Source organism: Periplaneta americana, chromosome 1 (assembly GCF_040183065.1).
Source record: "Periplaneta americana isolate PAMFEO1 chromosome 1, P.americana_PAMFEO1_priV1, whole genome shotgun sequence".
In the NCBI taxonomy this organism is placed as follows: domain Eukaryota; kingdom Metazoa; phylum Arthropoda; class Insecta; order Blattodea; family Blattidae; genus Periplaneta; species Periplaneta americana.
Genome location: NC_091117.1, coordinates 165,030,532 through 165,046,846, shown reverse-complemented (window position 1 = coordinate 165,046,846; position 16,315 = coordinate 165,030,532). Strand labels below are relative to the sequence as shown.

The 16,315-nt window shown below is 36.3% G+C and overlaps 1 protein-coding gene across 3 annotated transcripts in view; it reads right to left on the bottom strand.

Annotated features, from left to right (window-relative positions):
• The window catches only part of LOC138703250 (guanine nucleotide-binding protein subunit alpha-11-like), a 54,820-nt gene that overhangs the window by 22,125 nt on the left and 16,380 nt on the right, over positions 1–16,315 (bottom strand). Inside the window, exons 4-8 of one of the 3 annotated variants that reach the window (XM_069830996.1) lie at positions 15,971–16,099; positions 12,858–12,987; positions 12,624–12,777; positions 10,946–11,053; positions 2,567–4,691 (exon numbers count right to left, since the gene is read on the bottom strand). In XM_069830996.1, the coding sequence (XP_069687097.1) occupies positions 4,609–4,691; positions 10,946–11,053; positions 12,624–12,777; positions 12,858–12,987; positions 15,971–16,099 (604 nt within the window). In that variant the 3' untranslated portion in view covers positions 2,567–4,608. Of the gene's footprint in view, positions 1–2,566; positions 4,692–10,945; positions 11,054–12,623; positions 12,778–12,857; positions 12,988–15,970; positions 16,100–16,315 lie in introns of those variants that run through there. The other 2 variants (XM_069831013.1, XM_069831005.1) reach the window with 2 other exon arrangements.

Below are 16,315 nucleotides of genomic sequence, written 5' to 3'. Positions count from 1 at the left end.
CCAATATGTAAGGCTCTGTAAGGAAGGTATAATCGTTCGCCATTTTGGTTCTTTCGTTGCCGTTCTCAGCAAGCAGATGAGTGATCTTCACCGCACTGTTAAACATTATCACGTCGTAACTCTTATGATAGTGAATCAATCGTGCTGTAATTTTTAGGATTCATAGATAAATGTCTAAGGAAAACATAGAAAAAACTTCGGAATATATTTTTGGGAAAGTGGCAAACAAAATACTAACCTGGAAGTGTTCCATTCAGAATAAGCATGGACACACTCAAAAGTTGATAAGCGACAAACTTTTTTATTTTTCACTTTAAATGGTGGGGTCAAAGCGAGAGAAATGTTTAGAAGGAATTGAAATTACTTTCAAAATTGGCTGCAACTCAAATCTTTACTGGTTTCCGAGTTTTGGCGAGTTAAACAATGGAGTGCTTTCGCCTGGCGAACATCCATATGCAGCGACTAAACTTCTGTCTGTTAGAACTGCAGATTCTCACAGAAATCATCACGCTGATTTCAAATTTGTTTTCAAAATATTTCCATTGCTTAAGGTTTTCGAGTTAATCGTGAGTTTTGAAATTTAATCAAAATATTTCTATTACATAAATAACATCTATGCTGATTAAATACTAGTATAACATAGGTACCTTGAAATTAAAAATAAAAAATGAAAAGAATGTCGTAGTAGTCTTAAATTTATTATTGGCAATACGCGACCATTCAGCTACAGAACAGAAGTGGTAAGCACAATAAGCCTCAGGCTACAGCGTAAGCCTTCGGATTCCTCCTCCATAAAAGGAAGGGGGGGGGGGGGAAAGCAATATTCAGCTTCATGTTACTAAGTTACTGCTGTTTGCAGATGATATTGCTATTTATATCAAATACCATAAAAAGAATTTCCAGTGTATTCTTCAAGATATCCATTTAATTTCGCAAGAATGATCAAACTTGGGTTTGATATTAATCACAGTAAATGTCAGCATCTGATTTTATCTCCAAGTGAAACGACTAATGAAAGAGAAAGAAATGCATATAGAGTGTTAGTTGGGAGGCCTGAGGGTAAAAGACCTTTGGGGAGGCCAAGACGTAGATGGGAAGATAATACTAAAATGGATTTGAGGGAGGTGGGATATGATGGTAGAGATTGGATGAATCTTGCTCAGGATGTGAGGGCGGGGATGAACTTCCGAGTTCTTTAAAAGCCAGTAAGTAATAACTAATAAGTATTAGTGGTTTAGATGAATTATAGTAAAGAGAGTAATTTGCAGTTTAACGCAGATAAAGAAACTAAAAGGCATCTATGGAGTAATGAATAGTATAAATATAGTAGAAAAATTAAGAGAGCTTATAGTGAGAGATATAGTAGGTTACAAATAAAAATGAAAGATGTTCAGAAAGAGGTAGTCAGGATTGTAGAAATATTCAGTTAGGACTAACATTAGGAAAGGAAATAATTTACTGCTGCATAGGAGGAAAGATATTATAAATAGATACTTTAAAATTGCTGACTAGTAACTATAGAATTAGGAGGCGTGTGTAAGCAAAAATTAAGGCACCGTATATAGGTAGGGGTGAGGTTATGAATTACAAAGTGCTTACTGCAAGTGTCATTGTAATAAATGGTAATGGAGTACCACATATGAATATGTGAGGTCCACCATTACATATAAAAAAGTGCTAGATAAATGCAATCTTTTGAATATTTTCTGAAATATATTTCTTTCAAATCTTTGCAAATACAAAATTCCTTTTAAAATTCGTAATAAAGAAAATAAAATTGCCTAGTAATGCATTTGAACATTTTAACTTTATTTTTATTTCATTTTATTATAATTCCACATCATAAATAGTTATTGCAATCTCTAACTTCAAGTACAAGCTTTTAGAACATAATCAAATACTGGTACTTAAAATATGACATTCTGAAAATATTTCGAAAAAGTCTGAACACTTTTTGGATATATAACTCTTGAGTTCAATTTTTAGCTATGTTCTGATGCTTCATAACATTTTGAAAACTCATTCCTGAATATCTCACAATTATTTTGTGATCAAATTACCAGTATACATTAAACTTGACAAAAAATATTTCCAATAGCAAATATCTCTGCTTATAAATGTTCATACGTACATAATCCTGAGCTTACATGAAAATTATGATTGCAACCTTTACTGTAAGTTTAAGTTGACAACAATGAAAATTTATATAGGTTAATTAGGACTAAAATAATCTTGCATTATGTAACATGTATCTTGTACACAACAAGAGCATTATAAACTCAGAAATAGCGACATTCATTCAAAACATAGGCGTACAGTAAGTCCCAGCAAACTTTTCCAATGTTTCTGTCAGTCGACCAGCAGCAGGCCCCCCCTCGCTACCACCATTGTTGCATCAGCAAACTGACAGGGCTTCACTGGATTAAAACTGACGTACTATGTCAGATTAATAAAAATATTCATATACAGGGCACATCAAAAGTCCGGTAACACTTTCAATATTTTATTACACAAAATACTACTAATGACAGCACTTTCAAACACACGTCAGTTTAAAGTCAAACTCTCAAAGTTATTCAGCCGCTTAATTTTCAGCGACGAAGCGACATTCCATACGAGTGGGAAAATTAACAAGCACAACTGTCGTGTTTGGGGTACACAGAAACCTCACAGAATCATTGAACATGAGCGTGATTCACCAAAGGTGAATGTTTTCTACACGTTGTCACAACGAAAACTGTACGGACCTTTCTTCTTCATTGAAGCTACTGTGACTGGACATTCATATCTGGACATGTTGGAGCAATGGTTGGTGCCTCAACTTAGACAAGATCTCGATGACGATTTCATCTTTCAGCAAGATAGGGCTCCGCCACATTTCCACAATGCAGTTCGTGCTTACCTGAATACGGAGATGTCTGATCGTTGGATAGGATGTGCTGGAGCAAGGGACAGATGTTTCATGACATGGCCACCAAGGTCACTCAATATGACTGCATATGACTTTTTTCTGTGGGGATATCTAAAGGACCGTGTGTTTGTACTCCCTTTGCCACGTGATTTAGAGGAACTAAAAACCAGAATTCGAGAAGCTGCTGAGTTGAAAAGGGTATGGGAAGAGTTTGATTATCGTTTGGACATCTGCCGAGTCACTCGTGGTTCACCGTGTGTTTGTACTGCCTTTGCCACGTGATTTAGAGGAACTAAAAACCAGAATTCGAGAAGCTGCTGAGTTGAAAAGGGTATGGGAAGAGTTTGATTATCGTTTGGACATCTGCCGAGTCACTCGTGGTTCACACATTGAATCTCTGTAAGGTGTAAACAGAACTTTGAGAGTTTGACTTTAAATGACGTGTGTTTGAAAGTGCTATCATTAGTAGATTTTGTGTAATAAAATATTGAAAGTGTTACCGGACTTTTGATATGCCCTGTATATTTGGCTGTAGAATTATTAACAGAGGTTCATTCCCTATTGAAAAATAAAGTTTATGTAACCAATCATGTGCTGCAGAAACTTAAACAAAACTTTTGAACAGAAATTCGTTCAATTGGTGCTGAGAAACTGATGCATGTAAATCATAGTTTCTTATAATGATGTAGATTATGTATCACACAAAATAAATAACACTTCCACTGTGAGGAAGGTGAGTACAGAATGTCTTTAACATAACACAGTACATAAGTTTTGATCTGACGAGTGCCATGAGTTCGCAGATGCAAGTAGCAGCAGGAGCAGGAAGGATCTGCTGCTGGTCGGCAGAAGCACCAGGAATGTTCCCTGGGACTCACCATATATTCATCCATTTATGTCATGCATGAATTGTGCGTAAATGCTGCACGAGTTACAAAATTCCACTATAGAATACATTATTAAGAAGAGATTCAACAGGAACAAATATTGAGTGTTTCCTTTGTAAGTAGTTCATACCACATGAGTATTTTCCTATGAAAAGAGTTTTAGTGATGATCGTCCACCTCTGCTTTGGCATGTGGACGTGAGGCCAGCAGCTGACTGGTTGATCTTGGCCCTTCATGGGCTGTAGCGCCATGGATTTACTTTACTAAGTCGATAAAAAACAAGCTATGGTTATGGCTATTGTATTGACTACAACCAAAATTGTTTATTATCAGGATGGAACAGCAAATTCTTGGCTATAGAAGCTATCATTGTATGAAAATAATTCAGTTATATGTGGGTTTTTTTATATATAAAGGCTGTAGCTTAGGTTGCACATTATCTCAAAATTCATTAAAGTTATATTAGATAGAAATTTCAATTTATATCACATTTTAATGGTTTAGGAAAGAGATTGTGAAGGATTAATCAGAATAGCCTCTGCAAGCATTATATCTCTGTTTCACTTTATTATAGAAACTATGACAGAGAGTCACTTGAACGGTTGTTTCATAAACTTAGTCCCTCTCTTTCCAGGAAGAGTTGCCTAAGAAATGTATTATTTGCATGAAACACGGAAGCGAATACTGTTCTCACATTTGTCATTCAATTCCTTATTCAATGTTGACAACTTCGTAAGAAAGCACAGCAAACAAAATCTTTCACTTAAAGAATGTTTTGCAAAATTATACTAGCACAACACTGCAACTCCTTTATGCAAAATTGTAGTCGTGTAAATTTATATGTAGTATTGCATGCCGCATAGCCAGAAACACAGAATTGATGTTTTCAGTGTCTGAAAACAAATAAGCCATTACAGATTAATAATCCAATACAGATGTTTCACATCAATAAATAATAAAATGGAAAAGATGATGCATAAAACCTAATCAAGTCAAGATAGTTGAAATTCGTGCCCCAAGCATTTTGGTAAATCACTCTTTGAACCACAATGAGAAGAATCCATTATCAACCCCTCTCTCTGCCAATGTGCATAAACCCATATGCTTACATGCACATGCAAAACATACAAATTCTAATCACTAGATTGTGCACCAATATGCCTGGGTTAAATCCCAAATCTCTCCACAGTGCATATGAAGCGAAGGCATATGTCACTGTTGATAATGATTCGTCCATCAGATGGGGACATTAAGCCTGGTGGCCCCCTTGGTGCTATTCGACAGGAGTAGGCTACGTGTTGGCACCGGGTTTCCCCTTCTCCCTTCCTCATCTTCATCATCATCACTCATTCCACACACTACACTTACACGAACACTTACACATACACTCACCCTGGTACACGACATAACTCTCCACAGATACACATCATGTATAATGTGACCCGCCGAAGTGGTGTACAACTAGAAAATAGGTCACAGTTCTGCTATCTATCCGCAATATGCGGAACCCGAATCACGCAAGTGAAGTGGGTAGGCATTGGAGAGAGAGACTCTCTCTCTCTCAGGACTATAACCATTGGCCACCTGTAGAGTCACAGATTGGCATAAGGAATAACTAAGAGCCTTGCAGACCCATCAAAGAGCTTCAGGGGACCCACTGAAAGAAATGTATATATGACTAAATCAACAAATTAATTAAAAATAAATGTCACAGGCTTGAGCTGGCAATAATTTTATATTGCTGTTACTGTTATTTTTGTTCGCTGCTAATGCCCTTGGCTTTGGATCTTCATTCACTGTTATTTGTTTCCATAATTTTATTTGCATAGTGCATTCATAATGACATTATAGAGAACGAACGTTTTTATACTGTATTGCATAGTATAGGCCTGTGCAACAATAACATCGGCATTCATTATGGTTCAAGTATGCTCATGCTCAATGTCATATTTTGATCATTGTCATGTTGTGTTGTAGAATACTTATACCTTATTTTATTTCAAGGAGTGCAGTTCGGTGTTCAAATAAGCCACCGAACTGCACTCCTTGAAATAAAATAAGGTATACCATATGTACTCACGTAATTCCCCCCCTCCCCTTATTTTTGCAATTTTTAACATGAAAAATGGGGGGAGGGAAAATTATGTGAGTTTAATTTTGAATCTAAAATAAATATTCACAAATAGAACTCAATAAAGTTATACTGGTATTTATTTTGAAGTCTACAGAAATAATTATGATAAACAATTTATATAAGTAACTTTAATTAAACAAAAAGAAAGAATTTATTATTTTCCAATGGCTAGAATTGACGATAAAGTTATTTTTCTCTCTAGCTTCCCAGTACAAGCTAACAAGGTCCTCAGTCTGTTGTGCAGTTGGGTTTAAGGCTGGGCAGAACAGAAGGTGTTGATTTGGTCAGAATTGTTGCACAAAACATATCTGTTGGATTGGTATATGCTTATCCTGTGTAGATGGTGAGCCAGGCAGTCATATCCTGTCATCAACCTAAATTTTGCTACAGCTTCCTTGCGGCCTTTATATTTTATTTCCATTGATAGTTCATCAATTTTTTCCCATTACTTCCCTCTGGCAGCTGTAATATTTTCTTGCGTGCTTTCCATTCGGAAAAAAAAAGTGACGGAATTCCATCGGTATATGGGGGACGAAGTTACTCTCCTCCCCGTGGTGTCCCCTGGGAGCAAATTTGCTGCGAAATGAGTAACAACTATAGACTCTTCTTAGAGCAAAAAAGGAGATACAACTACATCTTGGACTGGAATGCTGGAGGATTATCAACAGCTAAAGTAACAGAAAGAATAATATTGTTGGTAACAAAGTGGGCTAGTGCAGCACTACTCGTTGCCATCTAACCATATGCACTGCTCGCCGCCATATGACTGCATACGACAACAACACATACAAAAGAAAAAGCCTGAAAAAGGAAAATAAAAAAGTTTAAATGATATGGTAAACTATAAAATTCATATTAGGATCTGCCTACCATCAACAGATTATTACGGTAATTTGGAAGAAAAAGGACTTCCCTTATCACATGTTGCTTTCTTCAGAAGTTGTCTCGTCTGCCCTTCTCTGATCATTCATCATTGTCATTCTCCTCCCAGATACAGTCGTCTTCTGTGCCATTCATATTGTTCGAGATTCCAGTTTTCTTGAAGCTCTTCACAATTATATCATTTTAAATTAGCCCCCATGCCCAGACGCAATTCGCATATTAGTTCAACTGAAGGCCTCTTGATTTTTCTGGTAGGCATCAATGTATGGCATCCCGCAGCCATCCATTCTGTGTACATTCGCAGCACATGATCCTTGAATAGTTTATTTACACACACGCCAAGTAGTTGCAGCATTGACATTAAACCATCAGGAATTATGAACAGATCTGTTCTCATCTTCGACATTTCTTGTCGAATGTCGTCAACAAGATGGCCGTGGAAGCTGTCCAAAACCAAGAGAGACTTGCGATTTAACAGGTGTTCCAGACATTTCCCCCATACAACACGCACCCAATCATGCATTGGGCTGGAAGCCATCCATCCTTTCTCTTGGACACGCACATGTAGTAGCCTAGGAGGAAATCTCCCTTTTGGAAGTGTTTTTCGTTTGAATATCACGTACGAAGAGAGTTTCTGCCCGTCCACAGTGATGGCCAGCATAACTGTGCATCGAAGTTTCTCTGCACCTGTTGTTAACAAAGTGACCTGGACGCACCCTTTTCGTTAATTGTGGTGTTCCTCGGCATATCAAAGAAAATCGACGTCTGATCTGTGTTGGCAATTTGCGAGAGCAGATAGTTGTGCTCGCGCCGTTTATTTATGATATACCGATAGAATTCCATCACTTTTTTGTATTGTCTTTGACAATTGCTGGCGTAGAGATGTCCTCCTTCAGAGTGAAAGGTTATTCCTCTTCATAAAACGACACAGCTACCTCTCATCGCTTTAAATTGAGAAATCTCTACCAGTATATCGAGTTTCTTTGCAACCTCTAGCGCCTTTAATTGCATCATTTCGTGCGAAATTGCATAGCTATTATTTCTTAACTCCATTATACAATCAAACACTTCTTTTTCAATTTCTGGATACTGTCCAGATTTTGGTCCCTGAAATGATTAACTTGTCTTTTTCGCACTCTGTAACTTCTTTTTGTTTACGCCAGTAGCATATATGTGATGGCTCAACACAAAACTCACGTGCAGCAGAGAGATTGCCATTACTTTTCGCGAACTCTGTAACTCGTAATTTGAATTGTGCATTGTAACTGCAGTTTTTCTTTCCCATTTCAGTTAGAAATACGAATTAATTCGAAAATGGATCGGTATATGTTGTAGCCTACTTGCACATCAACCATGCTGTTACTACAAGCAAGTGATGCATGTACACAACGACACTATGATGTGTCAGTGTGAAACTGAGGCGGGCTTGCAGTCAATGAAAGTGGCGTTAACTTGCTGACCGGTCCTATTTGTGCAGTGTTGCCGCTTTGCACTTCTTGGTCACATTTATGAATAAAATTTTTATAAACCATAATAAAGACTGGAAATTATGCGAATTTCTTTTTAACCCAAATTTCAGTTTTTAAATTGAGAGGGTGGGAAAATTATGTGAGGGAGAAATTTATACGAGTAAATATGGTAATTATGTTATTGTGCGATTATGCAATATAAGTGTTCAAAATTCGTTATCAAAGCCTTCATATATAAAGCTTTAGAAATAACAAAGCCTTCATATATAAAGCTTTTGGTATTCCAAATCAGTACTTTGTTATAGTTATTAGTTTCTCTCAGTGTAGTCCCTACCTGGAGATCCGATCAAGGGACTATTTTACCTCATATATACATATATAGGAAATATACAACAAACATCGTGCTTTTTACCCATCATTTGTAAGAAGAGGAAATTCATAGTGGAACACTTGTTGTCGGAAAATAGCTGTATACACTACGAAGATGGATAAGTTTTTTTAATTTTTTTGGGTTATTTTACGACGCTTTATCAACATCTTAGGTTATTTAGCGTCTGAATGATATGAAGGTGATAATGCCGGTGAAATGAGTCCGGGGTCCAGCATGGATAAATATATAAAACTTTAGAAAGAACTAAAATTTGTTGCCAATTAAATCAAGCAAGAGTTTCACGAACTGGTATGTACCCATTGAGACTTTGCAAGATACAGCAAAAACAGAGGCTGGACGAGGATCATGACAAGTGAACTTTAAACAGCCTTCAAAGTTATATCCTTTGAAAGGGTCAAAGGACAATTCAGAGGTTTCTCCTACCCTTTAAATCAGCAGACGAGGATGATATCTATCTGGCCCTTCTCCTGCATCGCAACTGAAAACATTCTTAAAAACATCAAGAAAAACTTATACCAAAAGCAGGAAAAAAGTGATTTTACTCTAGGTAAATCCTATCCACTGATTAATCTCTCATATTTTGCGTATGTTAAAGACACTGGAAAAACTGATTGAGATACATAAGAAGTCATCTGAAAGATACCCTCTTCATCCCACACAATATGTTTTCCAATCGGTAAATCGGTCCTTCAAGCAGATTTAAAGTTTGAGGGAGCAGTTAATCAGGGACACAGTGCATTGGAATATATCTGGATATCAAAAGATCATTTGATAAAACAATAAAACTTCTTTTTAACGAATCTCTAGGGATTAATTATTCTTTCCTCCAACTATGGGTTTTCTTAAAATGGAATTTTCACTTCATATGAGCAAGAAAGAGCTGAGAATATCATTAGACACTATTGTCAGGCTACAGAGAAAAAAGGTGGCAATAATACCTTAAAAGGTAGAACAGAACCCTATTCTCTATGCGAGGTACTACAGCATGTCTCTAAATGACATGCTATATATCTATATCTATCATAGGATGATACCCTCAAAGAGGTATCTTATTACTAGAGCCCAGGTTTCCATGTACTATCAAATCTTAAAACATGCATACATTCATGCACTATCATACGACAAAACATCCATGATGAAGCAAAAAAACAGTAAAAATATGCTCTATTAAAATTGAGTTCTATATTATGTTATATTTTTATTTTATTTTAAAACAATGTATTAGAACTAATTTCTCAGATTTTCGTCTTAAACTCATTGTGTTTGTCTGAAGAACTTCTTGAACACAGAAAATTATATTTTTACGTTACAAAAGTGACAGGTGTCCTGCAGTATGGCATTGTAGTCTAAGGCATCCTGCCTACGACTCACATTATGGAAGGCATGCTGGTTCAAGTCCTCATGGGGTAAGAAATTTTCTCATGAAATTTCGGCCAGTGTATGGGACTAGTGCCCACCTAGCATCATGATGCACTTGGGGACCCACAATAGGTAGCAAAATCCGGTTATGAAAGTCAACTATAGCGTCTGGGGGGGGATCATCGTGCTAACCACACAATAGCTCCATTCTGGTTAGATGATCGTCTACCTCTGCTTCGGCATGTGGACGTGAGGCCAGCTAGGAACTAGTTCCGAAACAATACAATATTTTGGTAATTATTATGTTGTCAGATGCTTGCTATTATTTCGGAACTGTTCTTTGGAACTATGGAACTAAAACTTTCTTGGAACCGGAGCACTCAGAAAGTTCTGGAAAGAGAACAACTTTTCCCAACTCTATGCTATGAAAATCTTAAAATCTGACTCCATACGTTCAAGTCTTGAAATCATGAATGAAATTCCTCCCGAAGGAGACGACGACCGTTGAGACATATTACTTCTATTCAACACTGCAGCTAGCTTCTGCCAAGTCACTACTGAACGGGAAATATGGTTGCATAATGCCAAGGATGAGGTAATGCCCGCTTGCCCTGCACAGGAGCAGTGTTGAGGCTCATACCCACTTTTGGCCGAGTTGATCACTGGTGTAGAGTGATAAAAATGAGGACGTTCTTTCATAAAATGTGAAAAAATCATATGTTATAATTTTAAAATGTATCCCATAACGTCATAGTTCATGCAACAGTGACTACAAATTCTTTTAAGAAATAAGATTCGAAATGTCTGTGCATTTTCTTAAAAATCTTCCACCTAATTATAAAACACATTATGCATTACTTTTGAGAAACCATGTATGTAAACTACTGTATATAGTAGATTATAAAAAATTACCTGTAGCACAAGTGTGATATGTATAAACGACTTTCTGCCTGTCTGGATTCATACAATGAAACATATCTTGGATGAATCTTTGAGCAGCATCTGCATCTTGTGTTGGACCTAGACACAAAAGAAATAATGATAAAACAAATTAAACACTTAAAATTGCAAATCAAGCTTTCAGGTATAACTCCCTGTAAAGTTAATTTGAATAATTTCTAGGGAAAAATTGTTTTGGGGCCGGGCATCGAACCCGGGGCCTTTGGTTAAACGTACCAATGCTCTCCCAACTGAGCTACCCAGGAACTCTACCAGACACCGATCCAATTTTTCCTTCTATATCCACAGACCGGGTAGCTCAGTTGGGAGAGCTTTGGTATGTTTAACCAAAGGCCCCGGGTTCGGTTCCCGGCCCCGGAACAATTTTTCCCTCGAAATTATTCAAATTAACTTTACAGGGAGTTATACCTGAAAGCTTGATTTGCATAATACACATCACTGTACGTAACAGAAAACCACAATTTAAGTCACACAGAGTTAGTGTGCACTCAATGTTGGTTTTGCTTGACGGTTGTCAGCCCACTTTGAGGTCTGTTCCCGGGTAGCTCAGTTGGGAGAGCGTTGGTACGTTTAACCAAAGGCCCCGGGTTCGATGCTCGGCCCCGGAACAATTTTTCCCTTGAAATTATTCAAACACTTAAAACTGTTCAGTCACACGTTAAAAAGTGTTAAAATTTATTAAAAAAGGTTATATACCTTGGACAGATGGCCTGTTTCGAAGCGGTGTTGCGTCTCCATCAGTGTCCCACGAACTACTTTTGATCTTGAATCCTGCGATTTGCATTCGTCAGTTGTAGGGGGGGGGGGGTGATTGTGTGTTATGACGTATCATGATATCGAACAATGTATGGGTATTGAACTGTAATTGTGTATTAAGTATATGTTATTGGATGTTTATAAACTCACAACATATACTTAATACACAATTACAGTTCAATACCCACACATTGTTCGATATCATGATACGTCATAACACACAAACAACCACCCCCCACCATAAGAGCAACATACCCCCACCCCTACAACTGGCGAATGCAAATCGCAGAATTCAAGATCAACAGTTGTTCGTGGGACACTGATGAAGACGCAACACCTCGTCGAAACAAGCCGTCTGTCCAAGGTATATAACCTTTTTTTAATACATTTTAACACTTTTTAACGTGTCACTGAACAATTTTAAGTTTTTAACAAAGTGTTAACGTGAACTAGAATCAATGACAAATTAAACAGTTCTGGAGAAAAAGAAGGCTATAATTCAGAGAAATATGTGTATCAAATACCAGTTCATCTCTCAATTCCTGATGTTATTCTTGGCCATCTATTTTACTCAATTTATAATTATATTTAAAGAAACTCTTTGTACACATTCATTCTGTCACCACTTGGAATTCAACCCAGGACCTTCCAATCCACAGCCAGTTGTTCTACCAACTGAGCTACCAAATGCCAAATATAATTTAAATGAATAATTACTAACAGTATTAGTATTAAAAAAATGGTAAATGGCACACTCTTACTTTACAGCTAATACAGGTGTCTGGTATCCTAAATATTTAGCACAGCAGAAGACCACTTTTTAGATGATTAAGAATATAATGAAGTTTACATTTAAGTTGTAAAAAGTACACACCTTTAAAATCAGGAAAATGAACAGCAAGATCAGAATATGAAATTTTCTCCTTCAGAACATCTGTCTTGTTAAGGAACAACACAAAGGATGATCGCCGGAACCAAGGGTTCACAACGGTCATTTGAAACAATTCCATGCTTTCCATCAGACGAGTCTGAAGAGAAACAAATATAAAATTAAAAGCTAATTTATTTTTATTGATACAGTCACATTTTTAGATGGTTATTATCTTACCTTAATACCTCCTTCATATAAATACTGGTCATATTCACTAATGGCAGTGATAAATATTACACATTCCACATTTTCAAAGAAATCAAAAAACCATTTCCGCCTTAACCTTTGGCTCCCTAATTCCACAATCCTGTAATGAAAACCACAATACCTAATATCAATAACAAACTCACTAACACATTTCTAGTAGGCAGGAGAACACTAAAAACAAAATTAGATTCTTTGAGCAGCTTAAGAAATTATGTATTACAATTTGTAAATCATAAATACATTAGTTTGCACAATCAACCTATTTTGTAATTTCTTTTGAATTAGTTGTACAATTATCACTCCTCTTCCTTCGAATTTTCCTTTTCTCTAATAAATGTTCAGAATCTATTAGTTTCAATATGTACTGATATACACACATATCGCTAAAGAACAATAGCAGAATACAAATGATAACTTGAATATTACTTATATCCCTAAAGAACGATAACAGAATATAAATGATAACTTGATAACGATAGCAGAATACAAATGATAACTTGAATATTACTTATCTCGCTAAAGAACGATAACATAATATAAATGATAACTTGAATATTATTTATAACGCTAAAGAACTATAACAGAATATAAATGATAACCAGAATATTATTTATATCGCTAAAGAATGACAGCAGAATACAAATGAAGGGGTATAAGTGCACTTAAGTTATTTGTGAGAAAATGTGGTTCAAAGTACTTAAGATTTCATAAATTCAGTGAAATTTTTTATTTCAATTTTAGTGTGTGATGTGGTTAAAAGATGTATCTCTTTGCCACTAAAATTTTAAATGTGTTAGCTTGTCCTGGATGCATTTAACTCATGTTTTTAGAAATGTCACTTGTACCCCTTTGCTTCTGATACCCTCCCATGATAACATGAATATTATTTATATCGCTAAATAACGATAACAGAATACAAATGATAACTTGAATATTATTTATAACACTAAATTATTATAACAGAATATAAATGATAACTTGAATATTATTTATATCGCTAAAGAGTGATAACAGAATATAAATGATAACTTGAATATTATTTATAACCCTAAAGAACTGCAACAGAATATAAATGATATCTTGAATATTATTTTTATTGCCAAAGAACGATAGCAGAATACAAATGATAACTTGAATATTATTTATATCGCTAAAGAATGATAACAAAATAAAATTATAACTTCAACAAGGCTCGAACTCACAACCTTTGAATCATTAAGCATGCACTCTACCGCTACTCTGCGAGACGCAGATATAGAATGACTCCCTAGTTCCGGAACTGCTTCTACAAGCACAAGCATCGTGTAACATCACCGTGATCCGAAGTGGACTTAGAAAATATTGGCTGTTCATGAGTGTGGCCACTTTTTTTTATGACAGCTGTACAATAGTAACAGATATATATTTTGAGGTAATTATGTTATTGTAAGTTACAGTTATGGTGAGTACCTGCATACAGAAATGTGAACATCCACCATTACTTGCATAGGTTTTCATGATGTTAAATATCATATCACATCACAATAGAAAATCCAAGAATAGTTAATGTGGACCAGAAGAATAGACCATGTGTCATATAGTGCATAAATTTAAATCATCAAGCTTCAAAAGGCAAGAATTGTTAGTTAGTTAGTGGGGTTTAAAAAGGGCGCGTCAGCTACTATGGCTATTTGCGCCCTTATCTAAAATCATTCACTAAACATGAACATAACACAATAACCAGAATGCTTAAAAGAACTAAAAAGCATTGTCACAGTTATAACGAGGCAAACAAAAGCAGTTTCAACATGGTGAAGCATAAAAAACCATAAAAGTGAGAAGTTCTCAGACCCTAAGTAGTATTTAAAAAGAAACAACAAAACAATAAAACAAATGCCACCAGAAATAAATTGTCTGGAGCATTTATAAAATGCACGGATGTAAAAGTCCGAATGTCAAATTTGTAAAAATCATATACTAAAAATGTAACCTCCGGATGTAAAGAGTCCGGAGGATAAGTAAAACGGGTCATTAAAAAACTACATCACCTTGTCAAGTCCTGTATTCGATAAAAATCTCAGAACTGCACTTGTACAATTAAAATCATTTCCAAGAGCGTCACATAGAGTCAGCCGAATTCCATACTGCCGACGGGCACGGTCATAATTTCGACACTGTAATAAAAAATGTTCCACAGTCAGTGGAACATGGCATAGATCACACTCCGGCTGAGGGTCGCCACGTAGGAGATGGCCATGCATCAGATGACAGTGGCCAATCCTCAACCGGGTGAGTAAAACTTCTTCGTGTCGTGACGCTCTTGTGGACGAATCCCAAACGCGAACAGTATTCTTTATTCTTAGTAATTTATTTCCCTCTTGTGCAGACCATTCGCCTTCCCATTGCCACCATAACGTATGTTTCAAATAATTTTTAATATCTTGCCACCTCTCACGCCAATACACATCAGATCCATTTATAGCACCGTCTCTTGCTGCAGCATCTGCTGCCACGTTTCCAGGAATGCCAACATGACCCGGAGTCCACACTACTCCAATCTCATAGTCAGAAGAGTGTGGAAAAGTTCCTGGGTTCTCAACACAAGCGGATCATCAGAATTCAGACACTGCAGGAACTCAATGGCGCTTAGAGAGTCGGAGCAGATTGCATCATTAATATGAAGAAAAAAATTCTACCAAAACAGATTTAAGCTCCTAAAGTTGATTAAGATTCCAGGCCTCCTTAATCAAATTTTAACTTCCGATGTAAAAAAAATGAAGTACCCATAATGAGTCCATTGGGACTAAAGTGAAGAGGGCTGATTTAACCTGCTCCTAGCTCATTTCTTATTTCCAAATACTGATTGTTTACATAAGACGACATATAATACTCAAAGGACTCACAATTAACTTGGAAATAGCTGCATCACAATAGTTACAAACGAACCATAAGCAACGAGATGATATGTATACATACACAGAAAAGCTCGGTGTTAGAACTCCTTTCCATCCAGAGCGAAAAGCATGATAAAACAAACACAAGCAATCTTGAGTTGACAATCAATAGACTATACACTCCATTTAACACCCAGTAACCTACCGTACCTAAAAAAAGCCTTTTCCACGTTAAAACTGTACTCATTAATACCAGAAGTAGGTACCCTTGCATACAGTATATCCTGCTCCGTAGGAAGGTAGCCAGGGGTTGTCACAAGATCTATCTTCGGAAGATAGCTGCAAGCAAATACATAACTTTAACACTACTCCAGCTACAAAAATAGTTCTGAAGTCGTGACCAAAAGAAGAATCAATATTGTTATTCACTCAACCATAAAATTATAGTTCTCTTATTTTAATGGTTGTATGTGTGTGTGCACATGTGCGTGATACAAATTAAAGCTCCACTAAACAACATTTACATTCCTCACTGGTATTCAACTACAGAAAGTA